Here is a 20,160-nt window from a genome sequence, read left to right as displayed (position 1 = left end):
GAATGTAATATATCATTATATCGATATTAATGTACTCCTCTAACTTGTTTATTATTTGTATTATCTCCTAGTTATGTGCATATTGAGATAATTATTATTATTATTACTAATTTTTAGAACTTCATTTAATAATATAATTAATTACATTTGAATTCACATATAACTAACTATTTCTGTTATAGTAAAAGTAGTATTTACCAATCATTTCATATGTGGCATATATTGACCACTGGATACTAAACACATACGCATCAGAATTTCAAGGAGGAAGAAAAAACAAGGGGTGATTCATGAATATAGGATTTTAAATCTACAAGTTTGATGCATATATAGTAATATAAAAATAAAAGAAAGGTGCATGGTGAAAGTGCAAGCCTACCTGCGAGACTTTAGCTTCATTCTCCCTAAAAAATGTCCTGAAAGATCTCTCAGCCTATACAACATTTCTTAGCTTCATCATAATTAACCCTCCACAACCGAGCTAATAAGGATCCTACCCTAATTTCTCTCTCCCCTTTTTCTTTTCAAAACCCCCCGCAAACCAGCTCACTAAGGTTAATCGCTACACACAAAATGGTATGTTATGCTCCTCTTAGCTTGCAACATTCATTCTTTCTTCTTCTTCTTTGATTATTATTGTGTTGTGTAATGATGAATTTGGATAATGGGTGCATTTGCAGGCGAATTCTTCATCTGGGGTTGGCGTGTTCGACGAATGCAAACTGAAGTTCATGGAGCTGAAGTCGAAGAGGAACTTCAGATACATCGTTTTCAAGATTGATGAAACTGGGCAGGCTGTGGTGGTTGAGAAACTGGGGACTCATGAAGAGACTCATGATGATTTCACCAAAAGCCTACCCTCCAATGATTGTCGTTTTGCTGTTTTCGACTACGATTTCACCACCCAAGAGAATTGCCAGAGGAGCAGGATCTTCTTCATTGCATGGTAACCCTCAACCTAACCTCTATATATACTACTCGATCTTGATTAGTTTCACAGTAATGGGGATATGCTATTATATCTTTATCTTTTTGTTTTGGATTAATTAGGGCACCAGAAACAGCAAGTGTGAGGAACAAGATGGTGTACGCAGCCTCCAAGGACAAATTCAGGAGAGAACTGGATGGTGTTCAGGTTGAGTTGCAGGCAACTGATCCAAGTGAGATGAGCTTGGATATCTTTAAGGGGAGGGCACACTAAACGTGTTTTACTTCAATACATATTATATACTTGCAAAACATACTTTTCCCCCCAAAAAAAATTGCATTTTTATTTACTTTATTACTATTCATAAGCATCTCCATGGTTATGGCCAATCTGGGTTGTGTTTGGCTGACTATTGATGATTGTGTTAGTGCTGAGGATGAGATCAGCATATCCCCATTCTGGGTTTTTTTTTTTTTTTTTTTTCTTTTCCATCTAGTTGTTTTTGAATTTTGAAACATTCTTGTATTACCTTTGATGTATTATGTTCTGTTTCTGAATTAATAATAGATCATATTTTTATACCATATTACCATTCTGTATTTTGCATGCCCCTGCCTCCGTTTCTAATGGAAGATAACTCCTTTACGTGAAGGGCATCGGAGATGCCTAACCGACAATTATCAATGTTGCAAAAATTTCATATAAGCACGGATTAATTTGCACCTAGGCATTAGATGATCCGACAATTATCAATGTTGCAAAAATTTCACTTAAGCACGGATTAATTTGCACCTAGGCATTAGATGATGGTTGCCCGCCTAGCATATCATCATAATCGATGATCGTCCGCCTAGCTTAATCGATGGCGCCTAGCTTAATCGATGGTTGCCTGCCTAGTGTTGGCTGATCACTTAAGACACCAACACCTAGGCATTACCATAATCGATGGTTAGGTGGCTGATCACTTAGACAACCTAAGCGTCGTCTAGACCTCCTAGACACCGACACCTAGGCATCACCATAATTGATGGTCTAGGTGGTGCCGTCTAAGCCTCCAAGATACCACCACCTAGGCCTTCTAGACACTGATTAGGTCGCCTCGACCAATTAACCATTGTTCCTTTCTTTTTTACTTTTTTAAATGAGTTATTGTTTTGAGTGAAATAACTCTAAATTTTCAAACTCTTGGATATTTTTTAGATTAATATTTAATATTTTAGTATTAAATAATTTTTAATTATCCAATCTTAAAAAATTAAAATGTTCTAAACAATTTTTTTTAAAATATTAAAAAAATAAATTACACGGATGCCTAGACACCTCCTGAGCGCCTAGCGATTTTTTCATCCATGCAATTATGTGATTTTTTCAACCATGCAACTATGTGAAGAAATTCTAAAACATCATATGACATGACAACATAGGAGAGAGCACAAGAACACACAGAGATGCTTTATATTTGTCCATAGATAACTCATTGAAGATGTTCAATGGAGAACATCAGTCATCACTAATAATTCTACAAATTGATGCCTACAAGCATAAAGAAAGATCTGAAACACACTGCACATAAAAGGGGGAAGTCATCAACCCTTTATGAGTATGATCATACAGGCCATGGAGAGAACACTTTTTCTTTTGTGAAAAACAGAGTCAGCAGCAATCATACATTCACAATAACTAAACCAATCAGCTGTTTTGGGATATATGTACTCCGGGATAGTGGGATTCTCGAAGCGCAACAAATCCAAGACTGATAGCGCAGTTTCCATTCGAAGTAGCCCCCTAAGACGTTAGGTACCTTCACAGAAAGGAGCTCACCAAATTCTGCACGAAACATGTGTTTCTGTTAACATATCTTTTCCATGATATAAGAAAAGTAATTGTAGTAACTTTGTCTAATTTGAAAATGACAAGTACAATTTTAGTTCATTTATTTTCCCAGTGTCCCTTACACAATACAAGTGGACAATATGCTTGCGCCACACACACATGACACATTTAATAATCACCTAAAGGATATTTTAGGTATATCACAAGCTACGCGTTAAAAAATGAAACTTATTTTCCAAAAGTTCTGTGCCAAAAGCAATGAGACAACAATTATGGGATGCAGTAAAGAAAGAGTTCATTGTTAATCTCTCTTTTTTTTGGAGCTCGGTACTTAACTCTATAGTACAATTTCATTCTTTTGTAAGTCTCACCTCTGGAACCACCACCGGTAACCTCAATCCAAGCGTCCATCACAGATCACTGGCAGTATATACCTTGATCGATATGTGGAGGAATTTGCTTGATCTCAGTTCCAAGTTCTTGCTCAATTCTATAGCTGAAGGTGCAAAACATTAGAAATTAAAAAGGGAAGCACGTTAAAAACCAGCAAGCTATTATAAAGGAAAAGGCATTGTATAAGCATACAGATTGAAGCGATCCTCAAAAGTTATCAGATTTACAGCTAGGCCAAGGTGTCCAAATCTCCCTGACCGTCCAACCTGCATTTAAAATAAACCTCAAAAACAAAATAACATTCAAATATACACTAGCCAGAGATCTAATCAGCATACCCTATGTAGATATGTTTCTGAATTCTTTGGGAAATCAAAGTTGATAACAACATTGACTGCTTGAATATCTATTCCTCTTGTAAAGAGATCTGTAATTTTAGATCAGAGAGGGGGGGGGAAGAAAATAATAAGGAATTACATTAGAGTCATCACAAAGAAAACTTCATAGTAGGAATGTAATAACCAAGTCATTAAAGTTGGAATTATGGCTTATGGACATAAACAGATAAATCATAAGATGTTTGCTTGGAGGCAGACTTAACCATAATTATAAATGGGAAATTAACCTCAACAAAATTTATTAGTGTTTGTTTAGCACAACTGATGGCTTCTTCAAAAAAGAGATTTTTGAAGAGCTTCACGAGCTTCTTGAAATTTGAAAAAGATTTTTTTTTTTTACTCTTATTTGGCCTATAAGAAGCCTCTTTTATAGTTTACGGCTTGGCCCAGATTCTGCTTTTTGGAACACATACGCTCTAAAATAAGCTGGGTCAAACAAATAATGAAAAGAAAAATAAATAGAAAGAAGTTTAAAGATGTGGTCTCTGAAGTGGGTACAAGTAACATACCAGTACAAACAAGATTCCTACAGGCACCATTGCGGAAGTCATGAAATACTCTATTCCGATGATCTTGAAGCATCTTTGCATGAATATAGAAGCAAGAATAGCCAAGCTCTGTGATCTTCTTGGCCAGAAGCTCAACCCGATTTACCGAATTGCAGAAAATAATTGATTGGTTGATTTGAAGCTGTAGAAACATGTTAGGATATATCATTTTCAAGAAAGTAAAATAAACACAACAAAAAAAAAACTGTAGGTAGAGACTAACCTTTGAGAAGAGTGTGTTCAGGCAATGAACCTTCTGCCTTTCTTCTACAAAAGCATAAAACTGTGTTATACCCTTTAGAGTAAGCTCATCCATCAGATTGATAACATAGGGCTTCTGCAAATATCTATCTTTGAAATCCTTCACTGTAACTGGGAATGTAGCTGAAAACATCAAAATTTGACGATTTGCAGGCAAAAACCGTATTAATTGCCCTATAGATGGTTGGAACTCTGGTGATAGAAGCTTGTCAGCCTGAAAGACATAAGAGCAGACACCATCAGAATGTTTTCAGATTCATTTCATTGGAGGTGAAAAACAGAAAAAAGAAAAGAGGCCACTGTTAACTAATGAATCATAGGAATAATAAATAAAATTAAAGCCCTGACTTTTCATACCTCGTCCATAACAAGCATTGAACAATCTTTTAAAATGCAAACTCCTTTTCTTACAAGGTCTAGTATTCTTCCGGGGGTTCCCACCAGCAAATGAACTGGTTGATATAGACGCATAATGTCATCTTTTAAGCTAGTTCCCCCAGTAGTAACCATGATTTCGATTTGTAAGTGCTTCCCGAGTTCTTTACAAACTTGTGATGTCTGCAGAGCCAATTCTCGAGTTGGGACAAGGATAATACCTGTGCATTTAAAGGCACAATGCTATGAGGGAGGTGAGTAATAAATCTCATTACAACGTAAAGGAAATTCAGAATCAGAAGCAAGTGAATCAATGCATATTAATACAACTGAAATGATATTAAGATAGATAAGGGGAGGCAACTGATTCAAAAGGTTCAGATTCAGACATTGAATAGCATTTTTATCCTGATCGATTTTTTCCAATGCAGGAATGCAGAAGGCAGCTGTTTTTCCAGTTCCATTTTTTGCTCTAGCAAGAATGTCACTTCCGGTTAGGGCAATTGGGATACTCTCCTCCTGGATAGGGGATGGTCTCTCAAATCCCTTCTCATATATCCCCATGAGCAGTTCGCGTTTCAGAAAATAGTCTTCAAATTCATTCCCCTTAGTAGCTGTCACATCCTGTAAATAAAATCCTATTAAACCACAATAAACTTATATGACATAGGCAATAAAAGTCACTAAATGATCATACATATAAATATTGAAGAGTGACAAAGTGCCTCTTATACAAACTTCCATAAGCAATGAATTTTATATGAGATACAAGAAATTAAAAAAGCACCCTAATTACAATGATAGAATAAGTTTTGAACCTTGGGAAAACAAAGAGGAAGCAAATGAACACATACATATCCCTAAAAGGAACAAAATGCACCCACATGAAGCTAGACAACACAAATTGGGATCAATCAAAAAGATCAAGAAAATGCAAGGCAAAATGAGCAAGCTATAGCATCTAGGCAATAAAGACTACTCTTTTCTCACAGCCCATCACCCAAAGCCAGAATTTTCTAGTGAAAAATGCCAACTTGCTATTCTAAATGCCTTGGTGGGTGATTAATTTCCCGGTGTGGGAAGAAACTAAACAATACAATGGTCGCAGAGACCGCTTAAAGCTCATTGATTCATTTGATTGCAATTGTACCTCGGTCCTGTAGCGTGTATCAGGTGGAGGTAACTTCAATCGCGCCTTCCAATCTTGCGAACTGCATAAGGAGCAAATTTGTGTAAGCTCGCAACTCACTTCTACTGAGCTTATTAAAGTTCACAGACTCGATTTTTAAACAGCTATGAGTATAACACCAGAAAGAAAAACTAAATCTTACCTCGAATCAATGGCTTCAGACTGTACGGTCTTTTCAACCTCATCAACGGCGGAATCAGCAGTCAACTGGTTGTTCCTTCTGAGCCACTGCTGGTTCGGTAATGGACTTCTCTGCACGTACTGGTGAGGGTTTCTCGGTTGAAAAGCAGGATTGGCATTAGAGTTCAGGCCGCCATCACCTCGTCCCCCGCCGCCCATCCCCGGCGGCGGATATCTTGCTCTGGAATGCATCGCTAGATTTCACTCCAAAGTCCCCGGGAACCAGAGCTCCAAAAGTCAACGAATTTCAAATAAAGACAAAATCTGCGAATTTCGAATTATAGTTTTCCTTTCAGGGAATCTTCGATTGAAAAAATTCAAAGCTTCAGGAAAAAAAATAAAAATTATACTGATGAAGAAGAATAGAAGACGAATAAACGACCAAGCCTAGGGCGTCGAATGGATTTTTTAAAATTACAAAATGGACACTTTATTTATAATTTATTATGGAATTTGGTCATTGTATCCAATAGTGCAAATGGACATGGTCACGGAAGATTTTGGTACGAGAATTATATTTCAATAACTTCTTTATTCAAATTTAAATAAAATATAATAAATAAAACATAATAAATTTCAATTTAAAATGGAAGACGCATTTTAAGCTTTAACATCGTGCACCTTCCGTTTATAAAAAATAGCGCACCAATTGTTATAAAGACACTTTTTTTTTTTTTAAATAAAGAGGAGGGGAACACCCGGAGATCGTTATGCGACCCTCACAGTATAAAGACACATTTTAAGAATGAAAATTGCGCACCTTAAAAAGAAAAAGCACTCACTTAAAGCTTTAGACCAACGCACTTTAAGTTTCAGCAAAAAACGCGCCTTAAGTTCTCAATTGAAGAATTGACGCATCTTAAGCATAGAAACCACGCACCTTACGCACAAAACATACGCTCCTTAAGCACAAAATCTACACATCATAAGTTTTCAACTGCATAAGTGACGCACCTTAAGCACAGAAACCACATACATAAAGAACTAACATGACGCACCTTAAGCACAAGACCTACACACCTTAAGTAAAAACCCTACGCACCTTAAGTATGACCCATATGAAAAATGATTGAATTGTCATTGCGTTTTTTTGTCTCTCATCTCACTGCATATTTCACTTGAGCGCGCCATCAGCATTTGAACATATATATATATATATATATATATATATATATATATATATATATATAGTCAAGGTTCGGCGAATTTTATTATTTTTTTTAAATGTCGAAAAACTTTCGGAAGGCATAACTTTTGACTCGGTTGTCTGATTTGGACAAATTTTTTTTTTCAAATCGTGTATTTTTTCGAGATCTATACACCGCAAACAGCCGAAGGCGGTTTGGTCCACTAATTTCTCAAAAAAATGCTTCTTTAGCTCTTAATTTTAGTTTTTTATGTATTTAGATGGTTTAAACAATCTTTTGAACAATTTTACAACCACTTTTGTAAATAGTTTCTAAACAATCTTTTGAACAATATAATTTTTTTTAATTAAAAAAATAAAAATAAAAATAAAAAATCGGCGCCTAGGGGGCGCCTAACGTTTTTTGCAACATTGTATATAGTGAAAGGTTCCAGTGCGGTTTAATGCTTTCCGTGCGGTTGTGCGGTTATTAATGTGCGTGAGATTTGTACTCAATGTGCGTGAGTGTTGTGTCTAATGTGCCTGTGATTTGTACTTAATGTGCATGAATGTATAAAATGCAACATAAAATATGGATATCAGCTTCTTCCCCATCCCTAGTACCTGCACTCTGTGAGTTGCTTCAGAATAACTTCGATTATTGGGTTGCTCATAACGTGGTATGGAATATGCTGGCCTGTGCTTATTCGACATCTGAGATGGTTGCTGATGCTCTTTTTGTTCTATCCAAGATGAAAGATTTGAATCTTCAAGTTTCAATAACGACATATAATAGTGTGTTGCTCTGCTTTACTGATGTTTACAATGAAATAAAAGCTTCCCAAAGTGAATACACAAATTCTATCCTTATCAATGGTCTATGCAGACCGATCTTGGTGCGAGAATCTGGAACTTCTGTTGTTTGCTTCAATTCCAGATTGTTAAAAATTCTCTTATTACTCACGCACATTAAGCACAAATCTCACGCATATTAAGCACAATACTCTGACACATTAAGTACAAAACTCGCGCATATTAACATGACGCACATTAAGTACAAATCTCAAGCATATTGAGCATAACACTCACGCACATTAAGTATAAACCTCACGCACATTAATCCACCGCACAACCGCACGGGAAGCAACAAATGCACCTGATCCCTTCCATATATATATATATATATATATATATATATATATATATATATATATATATATATTCTAATTCAGGTGCAGGCGCACCAATAGTCATGCACGTATGCACCAAGATTGCTAGGAAATGCACTCAAAAAATGCACAAATACACTAAAAAATACACGCATCACCAAAACACACAATTATGTATGCATAAAAGCATCACACAATGTTTGAAAATGTACAATTAGGTGTGGGGATGTATGGTGCATTTTTTTTTGGGTGTGTTGTGTGTTTTGGTGGTGCATTTGTGCATTTTATTGTTGTGCATTTTCCTAACACTATTGATGCCTTTTTTAAAACGGTCACAACGACCACACGTTAAGGCGCGACCACATTTGAACATAAGTCTATATATATATATATATATATATATGTGTGTGTGTGTGTGTGTGTGTGTGTGTGTGTGTGTGTCCAAATTATAAACTATACTTCTAATATAATATGAATCCTACAATTATGATTTCTTTTAAATTTTATATATCATTATTTTAAAAAATATATTTCAACATAACTAAGATTTTAATAATAAGTATTAATTTAGATATATATTTTTGTGTGGCATAAAAAATAATAATATTTCATATATTACTCAAATTTTAATAAAAAATTCCTGCGGTTTCTCACCCTTTGCTGAAGTTTGACATTGAATTACTCATCAACTAATAAATACTAAAATACTTATCAACTAACAAATACTTTATTTATAGATAGAAAATTATCAAATGATTTTTTACACACCACTGAGGCTCAAACTCGTAACCTTCCAAATGGAAGTCCAACCCGGATACTATTAGACCACATATTGATTTCATTAATTTGATCATTATAATCATTTTGACTTGATTAATAAAATCCTTTAATTATTTTTTTTTTAGCTATTTTGTTCCGGGAATACAATTAGAAGTTTACTGCTCCTTATCCTCGGTTGGTTGTTGGTTATTGTGTGTTGAGGATTGATCTGATGAAAATTGAAGCAGAGAAATTGGAGAGGAGAGTAGCCCCTAAGGAGAATTGGCAGATCAAAGACTTTGGACCCAAATACATATCTATATTTAATAACCTCCAATACCTCAAAAAAAAAAAAAAAAATGCAAACATTTTTACAGAAGGCAGCATTGCAATTTGCAGCAGCAATATAATAGGTTTGCATTTTAAATGAAATTCCATCCTCAGCTCCATTCCGCTAGGGCTTTAATGTTACAGACTTATGGCTCTCTTTTGTTGAATATTAAAATATATCTCATTTTTCTTTTAATTTCTATCCATACAGATGCTATAGCAAATATATTCTAACTTGTGAATAACCAGGGTCTCTGTTACAAAACATGAAAGTCGGATTTGGGGAGAACGACTTTCAATAATAGAGGTGGTTTTTCTTTCTTAGGTGCAACATTTCTGTATTCACTTCTTCCAGGCGCCCTATTCGTGTTTATGATTCAAACCTGCTATGGAGGGCAAGTTCAGGAGGGAGCAGATCATAGACTTGGACCCAAATACATATCTATATTTAATAACCTTCAATACCTCAAAAAAAAATAAAATGCAAGCATTTTTAAAGGCAGCATTGCAGCAGCAATATAATAGGTTCCATTTTTGCATTTTAAATGAAATTCCATCCTCAGCTCCATTCCCATTACAGCTAGGACTTTAATTTTCCAGAGTAAATTAAGGGTCAGTATGTAGTTTTAAGTCCTCAAGTCATGCAGAATTGAAGAGTCATATATATATAAGTATATAACATGAGTTTGTAATGATGAACATGCAAAATTAAACTCCGATCCATACCATTCATCCCTTTATAGAGTTTCAGTAGAATTAATATATATGATATGCAGGAAGAATTGATTAATTAATAAGAAGAATGATATATTTCATAACAACAATATAAGTGTGGTTGGAAGACAAAAGTTAAAAAGAATTTGAATGAAAACAAAATAAAAGCGAATTGAAAAGGGGAATTGAAAACGATGGAAACAAATATGTTGGTTCCATCATATATATATGAGAAAACATATATGATATGATATGATATTAATTAGGCAGAGTCTGGCTGTATTTTCTCAACTGCGGGTTCGTCATTGTCGTCGTCAGCTGCGAGGTCCAAAGCCAGGGCGGCGGGAGTATCAACAGAGACAGCAGAAGCAGAAGCACTCCTCCTGTGAGCAGCCTTAAGGACATGCTGGTAATTTCCCTTCTCCATGAACAGCTGCGCGAAATGGTGCTTGCAGTAGAGGACTCCATCCAGTGATGCGTAGGTTGCATGTGTGAGAGGACACCCTCCATGAGCACACTTGAAGCATGACCTGTGGAACGCCTCCCCTTCCATGGTCACCTGCATTTATATACTAGCTTAATTAGCTTCTTCAATTCAATTCAGATAAAACTGTTGTCTTTTATATAAAATACAATACTTTTATAAAAAAACTGTTGTCGTTGTGCATTTTTCTTGTAGTGTAATTAAACCCTACGTACCTTCTCCAGAGGATACACAGTTTTGGTGCATGTAGCACATTTGTCTTGAGTTCCAGAGAACATGGCAGACACTTTGGTTGGCCCCTTTGTCTGTCGTTCAGTAACAACATGCATTACATACATACATCCATACAAATTAATTAATTCAATTCCCCCGCCCGGTTTAATTAATTTATATATATATATATATATATTGGTTGATCGATATGATCTTGATTAAAGCAATTAAGGCTGAAACATACCATTGAATTCTCTCTCTCAGGCTTTGCTGCTTAATGTCAATTTAATAAATTAATGATCAGTAATATAATCGCAATTCTTAAAGAAGGAAGGAAAAAAGAGAAGGAATTCTTATAAATTAATTAATTATATATATGAATTGAAGCTAATTAAGGGTGTGTTAGTTTCTGATCTCACTAGTCTGAAAGTTCTTGCTGAAATTCCCAGACTCCTTGAAGAGCTGTTCAAAGTGAGTCTTGCAGTAGAGGACTCCATCCATGGAAGAGTAGTTGCTCATCTGCAAACATTATATATGTAATTTAATTTCTACCTATATATATATATATACAATATTCATCAAAAAATGAATTATATATATTCAAGGAATTGAACGTACCACAAGGGTGCCTTTGCAGTGGCTGCATTTGAAGCAAGATTTATGGAAGGTAGATCCATCAGCAGAGAGCAAATCGACAAAGTAAACAGTCTTGTCACAAGCCTTGCATTTGTCCAAGGTTCCGGTGAATGAAGCCATTTTTTTGTATGTATGTTTTGGTCTGTCTGTCTTTCTCCTCGACCAACGTGATTGAATCTCAATAACGTAACTCTCTTGGAGTTGTTAGTGTGTCTTGTTGTCTGCCCTGGTTATTGAGATTAAGAATAAAATTCTTGTCTGTGGCTTCCTATTATAGGTCTGAACCTGTATGTACGTTCACCTCAGATATTGACCGCTCATTCTTGGACACGTGATTGGAGATCCAAGTATTAGGAACAAATTAAAGAGTGGACATTATTTTCTTGGAATAGAGTGAAAATAGGCCAATACGTACCTTAAACTTTGCATGTATGCTACCCTAGCTGCCATCATATCATATATGGTACGTTGCCCGGCCCGCACTAAAAAATAATACCAAAATCTGAAAAAAAAAGTTTATATTCTTTTTGGTAAAATATATATAAAAAAATTAATAATTAATTTGATAAAATCTTCGTCAAATTAAAAGTCAATGGATATATGATCACAATTGGCTAGCTAGCTGTGAAGTCATTTTCGCCATTGCCTTCTTGTGTTCTTCCATTGCATTTCTTTGGACCTTCCATTGATTATAGAATTGTTCAATCCAGATGGTACAACCTGCAAAAATCAAATGGGCCTGTCCAGTCCATTTGCTGCATGAAACTCTTCCTTCAATTCCATTTTCCTCTTCAAAGTTTGAATCAAGATGTATACAAATATGTATAATATGATCAAGAATATACAAAGTATGAAACAAGAATATGTTTCTTCATGATTTACATCTTTTTATCTTTTCTGTTTAATGATGAATGCGAGTTTGTTTTGTCTAATGAAATGGGCCTGCAGATTGAATATGAGTAGGGGATTCTTGGATCAAAGCAACACAGTACAATGAATTGATCATTCTTGGAGATTCTTGAAAATTAAACCTGATGTCTTTTCTGTGTTCCTTCACAAGATCGAACAGTACAGTGCTTTAAGAACCAAATTTCATGTCTTGAAATTGAAACATTGAAACCCTACAAGGCTACAATCTTTCCCTGTCAGCTCTCTGCAATTTTAGCTGTTAGCTGTATGGTACATGACAGGTGGGGGCTGATGAGGATGAATATAGAATACAAGCAAATATGCATTCTTAATTATAATTTGAACTTTCATTTACGTGGAATACATACTTTAATTAGGAAACTTCCACAGATACCCTTCCAAGAACATTGTTCCATTTTACAACAACAGTAGATCCTACAATGGAAATATACAAAAGCTGACATTCCATGACAGTAACTTTTGCTGTTTTGCAGACTATTTTTGTCATATTATGTGTTGAAGTCTTGAAGATATAGACAAGGTTTTTTTTTTTTTTTTTTTTTTTTTTTTTTTTTTTTTTTTTTTAAAGGAAAGCTCGCAATTGCTAAGTAAATGTGCATTCCAAGGGGGAATCAATTCAAAATGAGGAGGCCATAAACTGTTATGGCAGAGTGTAGTTGTTAAGCTAATTGTCTAACCAATTCAAGTAGGTTATCTCAAGATTTTTTTTGCTGCTTTCCAAAAATCGACAGTTTTTTTTAACCTATAAAAAGAATCAAATCAAGAATTCATATATCAACCAAAGTAAGGTCATTTGAAATTATACCTAGTAAAAAGATGCTAGCACGTTTGAACATTACTTTGTGATAATATATAATAGTTTGATTGACACGAGTAAGTTGTGTCTAAGTGTCTTGGATGATAATAACAATTTATTAATTGATAATACTAATTTGATCATAAATGTCTCCTTTTCAATTTCTATATATGTTTGGTTTTTATTTTTCTAATAAAAATAGTTATCACCATAACTAATTACAGTTAAATGATCGAATATCTATATTTGGTTTTTATTTTTAAAGAAAAATAGTTATAATTACAACTAATCAGACTTGAATGGTTGAACAGTTATAACTTATAACCCAGCTGTTGGACTCAAAATCTATAACAGTGCAAGCAGGGACGGAGCCAGAAAATATGTTGAGGGGGGGCAAAGAAGTAATGATGGATTCAATGGCGGATTCAGAAAATTTTTTTAGTGAGGGAAAAAAAATTAAAATAAAAAAGAATGTTTAAAAAAAATGAAATACTTAAAAAGTATAACAATAAATATTGTTGGATATAGCGAAAAATAAAACATATTAAAATTTTATAAAAATATTTATAACAAAATATGAAACATAATTAATTTGATAAAACAATTCGAATATAAAATGCATTATAAATTACACATTCCATTATTAATATAAAGAAAGTTATATGGAAGTTATATATATCATGCCAAAATTTAATTGTGTTAATCAAAAAAGTGTAGAAGGCTGTGACATTGTCAATACAAAGACTCAAACCCAAGCCATTTCAAAACTCATACATGTTAGCTACCACCTTGTCTATCACAACTTTTGTTTATATAATCTGTTTTATAATACTTATATAAATAATGTACTATATATACATATTATATACAATATAGGGTAGGGTAGGGGTGGAGTGGGGTGGGGTGGGGTGAGGGGGCAGCTGACCCCCCTGCCCCCCCTCTGGCTCCGTCTATGAGTGCAAGTCAAACATGAACAGTGTAGGTCAGCCACTAGAGCTTAGCCAATATAAAAAAATACATGACTCTGAAAACCTACTCCCAATATTGATTAAGCTCGGGTTTGTTTTTCTAATGAAGCAAAATTTAAGATTTGACTAGTTAAACTCTCTTCAATTTTGATTACACCGTTACCTCTTTGGGTCATTTCGTTTGAACTATTGTACTTGACATGTCCTCCTTTGGAGTACTCCCCAACACAAATAATGAATTGTACTCCATTTTTGACCACAGATTTGGCATCCTGTCTCCCAGAACAACATAATTAAGGTTGTTGCTATCAAAGAATGCCGTGAAGGTAAAGCTGAATTGGGAAACGGGGAAGAATATAATACTACCCAAGTTGAAAAGAATTACAATTTTTATGGTTTTTCTGGTCCCAAACTCAAGTATATAAACCGGTTGGATGACCATTCTTTTCACCATCTCATCACTGCAGTAACAGAAGACAGAAACCAATAACAATACCATGAAAACCTCCAGCTTAGGCACATTTCTTCTTGTGTTGCTGGCTTTTGCCTCTCTAACACAGTCTTGCTTAGCTGCTGGCAGGCTGCAGGCCTGCCAGCCAAGCGGCAAGATACGAGGCATAAAGCCGCCTCCCGGGAAATGCAACCAAGAGAACGGTTCAGACTGTTGCAAACAAGGCCAACTGTATACTACTTACAAATGCTCACCCGGTGTGATGGGAGAGACCAGGGCGATTCTCACGCTGAACAGCTTTGAGAAAGGGGGAGATGGTGGCGGGCCATCAGAGTGTGACAACCATTACCACTCTGATGAGAAGCATGTAGTGGCCCTTTCAACTGGATGGTATAGTGGAGGGGACAGATGCCTTAATTTCATCAAGATAAGTGCTAATGGAAGGACTGTGACAGCTATGGTGGTGGATGAGTGTGACTCGACAATGGGGTGTGATGATGAACATGATTATCAGCCACCTTGTCGCAACAACATTGTTGATGCATCTAAATCTGTCTGGGAAGCCTTAGGCTTAGATCAGAATGAAGGACAGCATCAAATCACTTGGACCGACGCCTAAAACTATATATTGTGTTTTCTGCAGTATTTATCTATATGTAAACGTGTGTGTCTGTGTTTGATGATTTCTGATAATAAATAGTAAAAAGTTTTTGGATTTCAAGAATCAAAATATGCCCACAGAATAAATGTTGTCCAAACTAAAGCAAAGAACATAATCAAACCATAAAACACACTAGATTTCTCTGTCAAACTGCAAACCATAACGGTCCTAACTTACAAAGGAGTTGTGATTAGTCCAAGAAGTTGCAGCTGGAGATGTTCGACTACGTTGGCTTCAGCACAATATGTACAGCCCATCTGCCTGCTATCTGACGTTTTTATCCCCGCATTAAATCAATGTCAGTGTGGTAAGCGTGTGAATCCAGTTGGCTTGAACCAGGCCAGACGCCCGTTGAAGAGGCCAGGTTCAGATTCTGGTTCTGCTGAGTATTACTGGGAGATACAGAATTGTCAATAGTCTGGTTATCCAAACGTCCTGCGCCTTCTACACTCTCTACGGCTTTGCTCTTTGCCCTTGAATTAACACATAGAAAGCTCCCTGCTATTACCTGAAGTCATTCAACTTCTCAATTGAGTATATGCCCATTGAACTATTGCAGTAAAGACATTTTCGGTTTTCCTTGTTTTAACTCACAAACCAGTAACTTAATTTTCTTTAAAAGTACTCGATAATATTGAAGGAGCAAAATTCCCAGACTATTAGCTTCTCGAGCATCGCAAAGAGTACCTGAACAGGGCTGGCAGCTATGAGGACTCCCCTTACTATTCCACCTATGACGCGACCATCTGGACTAGCAAGAGCTACGCTTAGACTACCAATCCTGCCCGATGGACCACCACTGTTACTGACCAAATAGGAGCCTGAGAGAGACAGTATTTCAAACCGGCCCTGTAAAGGACAAACAGCAGCAGTCAGAAAGCTTGGTTTCGGGACTCCAAGATTTGAACTAAGACATGAAAAAACAAATTGTATCCTACAACAGAAAGTATCAGAATGCAGTGGCACGCAGTTTGAACTAATTAAAACCTCATATGTAACAGTGCCACCAGAAGTTGATGGTTGATGAAGAGTTACAGTGGAAAGAGCGCCATTTGCTGACAAGATGCACACAGCTCTTGTCCCCTGTTGTGAAAATGACATTATCTTTGTTGTGATGTCCTGCAAAAACTCATAATATCAGGCCAGTTGGCCACTCATTTAGAATGTCTTACTATGCATATATACATGACATACGACAGAGAGACTAACTACAGGCATAGTTGTGGCATTATATTTTTTCAGGAGTTATCCTTTCAGTATCAGGATTAAATCATGCTATTGCCAAGAGACTCGCGCACCATTTGCCCACCCAAAAACAAAGCCTCTTCAAATGTCTTGAACACATTACTCATAAGAAACAACCTGGGATAACTTTCTATGCTAATCAACATTGTCAGTCCAATGTTTTCCATTTACCTTGAAAGTCTCACCTTAAAAATAGACAATTGATACCATGCTTTCCTGGCTCAGGCAATTCCTACCAATATTCAGACCCAACAAATTTTGCACACGAGCATGAGAGTGGCGAGACAAGCATGCACATAAATGCACAAATGTTTAATGCACTTCCTTTGTTTTGGGAGGGGGTGGGGTGTGTGGGGGGGGGGGGGGGTTAATGGTAAGACTTGGCAAGTACATCATGTACCTCCCCTACAGCAATGGTAATGATATGTGGAGTGAAACCAATTCCAGCTGTGTTAGACATCCATCCACCTATCAAAACAAAGAAACATGAGTTTTTTCCCCCCTTATTTTAAGATAAAATAAATATATTTTAAAAAAGAGAGATACATTCTGAATCATAGTCCAAAGAGGATTCTTGGTTTAGGAAACACATAAAATAAAGATCTGAAGTCAATGATCATCCATCCTGAAAAATACTTTTTTTTTTGGAGTTCAGAATTTGTCTATCATAAAACACTCATCCATTCTAGCAATCAAATGCAAACATCAGAAGTTTCAAAAGATTAATATAATGATCAGTATGAAACATCAGACAATGTAGACATGAATGAAATTACCTATGAGTCAAGTAATGGATGAGTATAAGTTTTCTAGTGAACATGTAAAGTTTATGCTCATAGCTTTTCAAATGCAATGCCAAAGCTAACCAGTGAGTGTATTACCAAGAGTAGTTAACTGTTGCTTCCGGCCACTCCCTGGTGGCCTTCCTCGACCCCTCTTTTGAGATGGGGTTAATCTTGCTGCAGGAGATGAAGGAGAGGGAGTCAATGCCAATGAAACCTTGGCATCAACTCCATACTTTCGAGGTCTTCCCCTTTTCCTGCGCACAGGCTCAGTCTGTGGCATAGCAGTTGGTGCACCAGAACTACCTCTAGGTGGCATTGTTGAAGGAGGCTCCATGATTAACGTTTGCCCAATTGAACCACTTCCACTACTTGATTGAAATGGGACATTAACACCAGTTAATGAGGGATGAATGTTCATTGTTCCCTGAAAACCAGCCCCAGACCCAGTCATCCCTCTCTGCATATAATAGGGAGCTGATCCTCCAGGTAAAGTCATAGCTTCCCTTGGATCCATACATTTATTTTCTTCTTCAGAACAACTCAAACAAAATAGACTCCAATTCAAGCAGTGGCCAAACTTCAGAGTACAAGAAAGCGAGAATCTCTACTCTTCTTCAACCACAGAAGGCCTGATCTTCATAACATCCAGGCTAGCACACTTGCAGCTTCGAATAAGATAAACTATGAAGACTCTTGATTCTTGAACACCTAACAGGTGTTTCAAAACGAATATGAGTTCAATAACTCTCTTGCAATCCCTTAGTTGATGAATACCAATCCCAATACTTCAAATGCACATGATAATCAAACCATCAAGCATATTTTATAGTGGATAGATTTCTTTTAACAATGGCAGTGAAATACAAGGAAAATAAACAATAAAGCTTGTTTGAAACAGTATAGGGGGAAGATACAAAAGAACAAACTAAGTATCAAGTGTTTCTTCAATTAACAAGTGAAGATAGACAAAGAACTCTAATTAAGAAACATATAAATTATGTTCAAACTCATAGAAGAGGAATTGTTGAAAAAGCAAGAAGGCAAAGATATTTCACAGCTTACCAAACTTGGTGAGGCATGAGAAGTGACAAGGCTTGAATGTGGAAAAAACACAAAAAAGGAAAATAGGACGGCCAAGTATGGTCCACTCTCATCCAACCATATGCGATCCCAAACGCACCCTTTATCACAAAGCAATCTTCAGAATATCCCCACACAAAAAAACACTCTAGCATAAACAGCTGAACCCCATTAAAGAAATGAATGTCATTGCATGAACAAACAATCATAACACTCAACAATCAAACCCGGAGAGCAAAAACACTTCTTTCCTTATGCATGATAAAGGGGGAACTTAAGCACAAATCTTGTGAATGTAATTGAAATTTACAATGGAAGCAGAATAAGTATGGTTGTGTATCCAGCTATACAGAAACCGAGATCTTTTAGCTAAAGAAAAAAAAAATCTGGAAATGGGTGAAAAGGAGTGCGAGAAAGAAGAGTAAGGTGGTGGGGATGGAACTTGGAAGGGTGAACTTGCAATGAACAGTAGTTAGTAGTAGCACGTCCTTATCTGAATTGAAGTGAGATTTCAAGTGTGGGGCAGAGAGAAGACGAAGTGTTTTCTCTTTCTTTCCTGCAGGGGTAAAGAGCGTTGGTATATGGGATGGGAGAGACATATCTGCAGCGTCATCGTGTGGTACCTGAGCGATGAGTGAATAGCATTTGCTGCAGCCTGCAGCCAACGTTTCGGAGAGTGACAGCCGCAATGACAAAAAAAGGCGCTGAATGGATAATTTTTTTGTAGATGAAGATGAGATGGAAAAGGCAAATACCCACCGCGGTTCGGTTCTCATGGAATCGGAACCGGAACAAGTATTATTTCGGTTCTTATTTAGTTGATGATTTTAACTGTTATAACTTTTTGTTTGTTTGTTATTATTTTTTTTTTAACAAATAGGGTCCCATTCAATTACACATAAATGTACAAATGAATAATTAAAAATTAAATAAAAATAGATTATTGAACGACTTAAAATCATATAATTAATTAAATAAATAATATATTCTAACTCTTCAAGAATAAAATATTTTTCAATGGATATTCAACCCTGACACGAATACCGAACATATGCAAAGAACATATAGAGAGGTATCTCTAGAAAATATTTCCTATCATTGATAACTTAATTTTTGTCATAACAATGTCATCTTATGGCTAAACTAATTTCACAACCTTATAGTGTGGAAGTGTTCCATTTGTAACTCCGGTTAACATCAACTTTCTTTCAATTATATATAAATAATGATCACATAATTTTCGATTGCCACACTTCTATGAAAGTGTTAGATGTATTGAACTAAAGATACCATCATTATTAATATATTCATTGATAATGGTTATTATAAAAACAAATATTGTAATCCTGCCTTTGTCAGCAACTTGTAAGGGTATAAGTAAATTTTCAAATTATAATCTTATTACACTTTTTTAGAGCATCTTAAATGATATGATAAGGAGTAAGGGGGGGTGGGGGGGGGGGTAATAGAATGAGAAAAGCAAAGGGTTGGAGGAGAGAGGAGGAAGTTTCTCCATAGAGAACATGTTCTCCAGAGAAACTATGACACAGCGTGTAATGTGTGGACAACACGCACCAATTGCATGATGCATGTTATCCACGCACCGCTTTCACTACCAGAGGGTGCTAGCGTGACGCATGTTATCCACACACCACCTTTACTACCATATAAGTGAAGTAGATGTCCCCCACCCTCCATTATATCATAT

At 36.0% G+C, this 20,160-nt stretch overlaps 5 protein-coding genes across 6 annotated transcripts; 2 read left to right on the top strand and 3 right to left on the bottom strand.

Moving 5' to 3' along the window:
* Positions 1-363: 363 nt before the first annotated feature.
* Positions 364-1,435, top strand: LOC109155785 (actin-depolymerizing factor 10-like). The gene is made up of 3 exons (XM_019303433.1): positions 364-576; positions 681-946; positions 1,051-1,435. The coding sequence occupies exons 1-3, from the start codon at positions 574-576 to the stop codon at positions 1,199-1,201; spliced, it is 420 nt and encodes a 139-aa protein (XP_019158978.1). The 5' UTR covers positions 364-573; the 3' UTR covers positions 1,202-1,435.
* Positions 1,436-2,368: 933 nt separating this feature from the next.
* Positions 2,369-6,506, bottom strand: LOC109156158 (DEAD-box ATP-dependent RNA helicase 6-like). Of its 2 annotated transcripts, XM_019304011.1 has the most exons (10): positions 6,068-6,506; positions 5,887-5,947; positions 5,126-5,360; positions 4,719-4,957; positions 4,324-4,575; positions 4,062-4,242; positions 3,493-3,581; positions 3,347-3,420; positions 3,133-3,257; positions 2,369-2,755 (listed from the first exon to the last, which is right to left on the bottom strand). In XM_019304011.1, the coding sequence occupies exons 1-9, from the start codon at positions 6,295-6,297 to the stop codon at positions 3,179-3,181; spliced, it is 1,440 nt and encodes a 479-aa protein (XP_019159556.1). In that variant the 5' UTR covers positions 6,298-6,506; the 3' UTR covers positions 2,369-2,755; positions 3,133-3,178. The 2 variants fall into 2 exon arrangements, with proteins under 2 accessions (XP_019159556.1, XP_019159558.1); XM_019304013.1 differs by lacking the exons at positions 2,369-2,755; positions 3,133-3,257; positions 3,347-3,420; positions 3,493-3,581 and adding an exon at positions 3,934-3,950 and having other exon boundaries at positions 4,020-4,242.
* A 3,894-nt stretch (positions 6,507-10,400) lies between these two features.
* Positions 10,401-12,013, bottom strand: LOC109156169 (LIM domain-containing protein PLIM2b-like). Its single transcript, XM_019304033.1, has 6 exons — positions 11,952-12,013; positions 11,519-11,821; positions 11,320-11,419; positions 11,145-11,170; positions 10,903-10,992; positions 10,401-10,762 (listed from the first exon to the last, which is right to left on the bottom strand). The coding sequence occupies exons 2-6, from the start codon at positions 11,654-11,656 to the stop codon at positions 10,466-10,468; spliced, it is 651 nt and encodes a 216-aa protein (XP_019159578.1). The 5' UTR covers positions 11,657-11,821; positions 11,952-12,013; the 3' UTR covers positions 10,401-10,465.
* A 2,293-nt stretch (positions 12,014-14,306) lies between these two features.
* Positions 14,307-15,399, top strand: LOC109156170 (putative ripening-related protein 1). The gene has a single exon (XM_019304034.1). The coding sequence runs from the start codon at positions 14,728-14,730 to the stop codon at positions 15,298-15,300; it is 573 nt and encodes a 190-aa protein (XP_019159579.1). The 5' UTR covers positions 14,307-14,727; the 3' UTR covers positions 15,301-15,399.
* Positions 15,377-19,153, bottom strand: LOC109156167 (AT-hook motif nuclear-localized protein 9-like). The gene is made up of 6 exons (XM_019304032.1): positions 18,435-19,153; positions 17,469-18,080; positions 16,988-17,055; positions 16,330-16,461; positions 16,030-16,191; positions 15,377-15,850 (listed from the first exon to the last, which is right to left on the bottom strand). Exons 2-6 carry the CDS (start codon positions 17,884-17,886, stop codon positions 15,620-15,622), a joined length of 1,011 nt encoding a protein of 336 aa, XP_019159577.1. The 5' UTR covers positions 17,887-18,080; positions 18,435-19,153; the 3' UTR covers positions 15,377-15,619.
* Positions 19,154-20,160: the final 1,007 nt, after the last annotated feature.

This window comes from Ipomoea nil, unplaced genomic scaffold (assembly GCF_001879475.1).
Source record: "Ipomoea nil cultivar Tokyo-kokei standard unplaced genomic scaffold, Asagao_1.1 scaffold2704, whole genome shotgun sequence".
In the NCBI taxonomy this organism is placed as follows: Eukaryota; Viridiplantae; Streptophyta; class Magnoliopsida; order Solanales; family Convolvulaceae; genus Ipomoea; species Ipomoea nil.
This window is presented reverse-complemented; position numbering and strand designations above follow the sequence as displayed.

Excerpts from the sequence above, each read along its gene's own strand:
- LOC109155785 (XM_019303433.1), top strand. Across the intron at positions 947-1,050 it reads AGGATCTTCTTCATTGCATG|GGCACCAGAAACAGCAAGTG; the intron begins GTAACCCTCAAC and ends TGGATTAATTAG.
- LOC109156158 (XM_019304011.1), bottom strand. The coding sequence starts at position 6,297 with ATGCATTCCAGAGCAAGATATCCGCCGCCGGGGATGGGCGGCGGGGGA. Across the intron at positions 5,948-6,067 it reads TCTGAAGCCATTGATTCGAG|TTCGCAAGATTGGAAGGCGC; the intron begins GTAAGATTTAGT and ends CTCCTTATGCAG. Across the intron at positions 3,421-3,492 it reads CAGAAACATATCTACATAGG|GTTGGACGGTCAGGGAGATT; the intron begins GTATGCTGATTA and ends TTTTAAATGCAG.
- LOC109156169 (XM_019304033.1), bottom strand. The coding sequence starts at position 11,656 with ATGGCTTCATTCACCGGAACCTTGGACAAATGCAAGGCTTGTGACAAG. Across the intron at positions 11,171-11,319 it reads CAGCAAGAACTTTCAGACTA|CAAAGCCTGAGAGAGAGAAT; the intron begins GTGAGATCAGAA and ends GACATTAAGCAG. Across the intron at positions 10,763-10,902 it reads CTGTGTATCCTCTGGAGAAG|GTGACCATGGAAGGGGAGGC; the intron begins GTACGTAGGGTT and ends ATATAAATGCAG.
- LOC109156170 (XM_019304034.1), top strand. The coding sequence starts at position 14,728 with ATGAAAACCTCCAGCTTAGGCACATTTCTTCTTGTGTTGCTGGCTTTT.
- LOC109156167 (XM_019304032.1), bottom strand. The coding sequence starts at position 17,886 with ATGGATCCAAGGGAAGCTATGACTTTACCTGGAGGATCAGCTCCCTAT. Across the intron at positions 16,192-16,329 it reads GTGGCACTGTTACATATGAG|GGCCGGTTTGAAATACTGTC; the intron begins GTTTTAATTAGT and ends TGTCCTTTACAG. Across the intron at positions 15,851-16,029 it reads TAGCTGCCAGCCCTGTTCAG|GTAATAGCAGGGAGCTTTCT; the intron begins GTACTCTTTGCG and ends GAATGACTTCAG.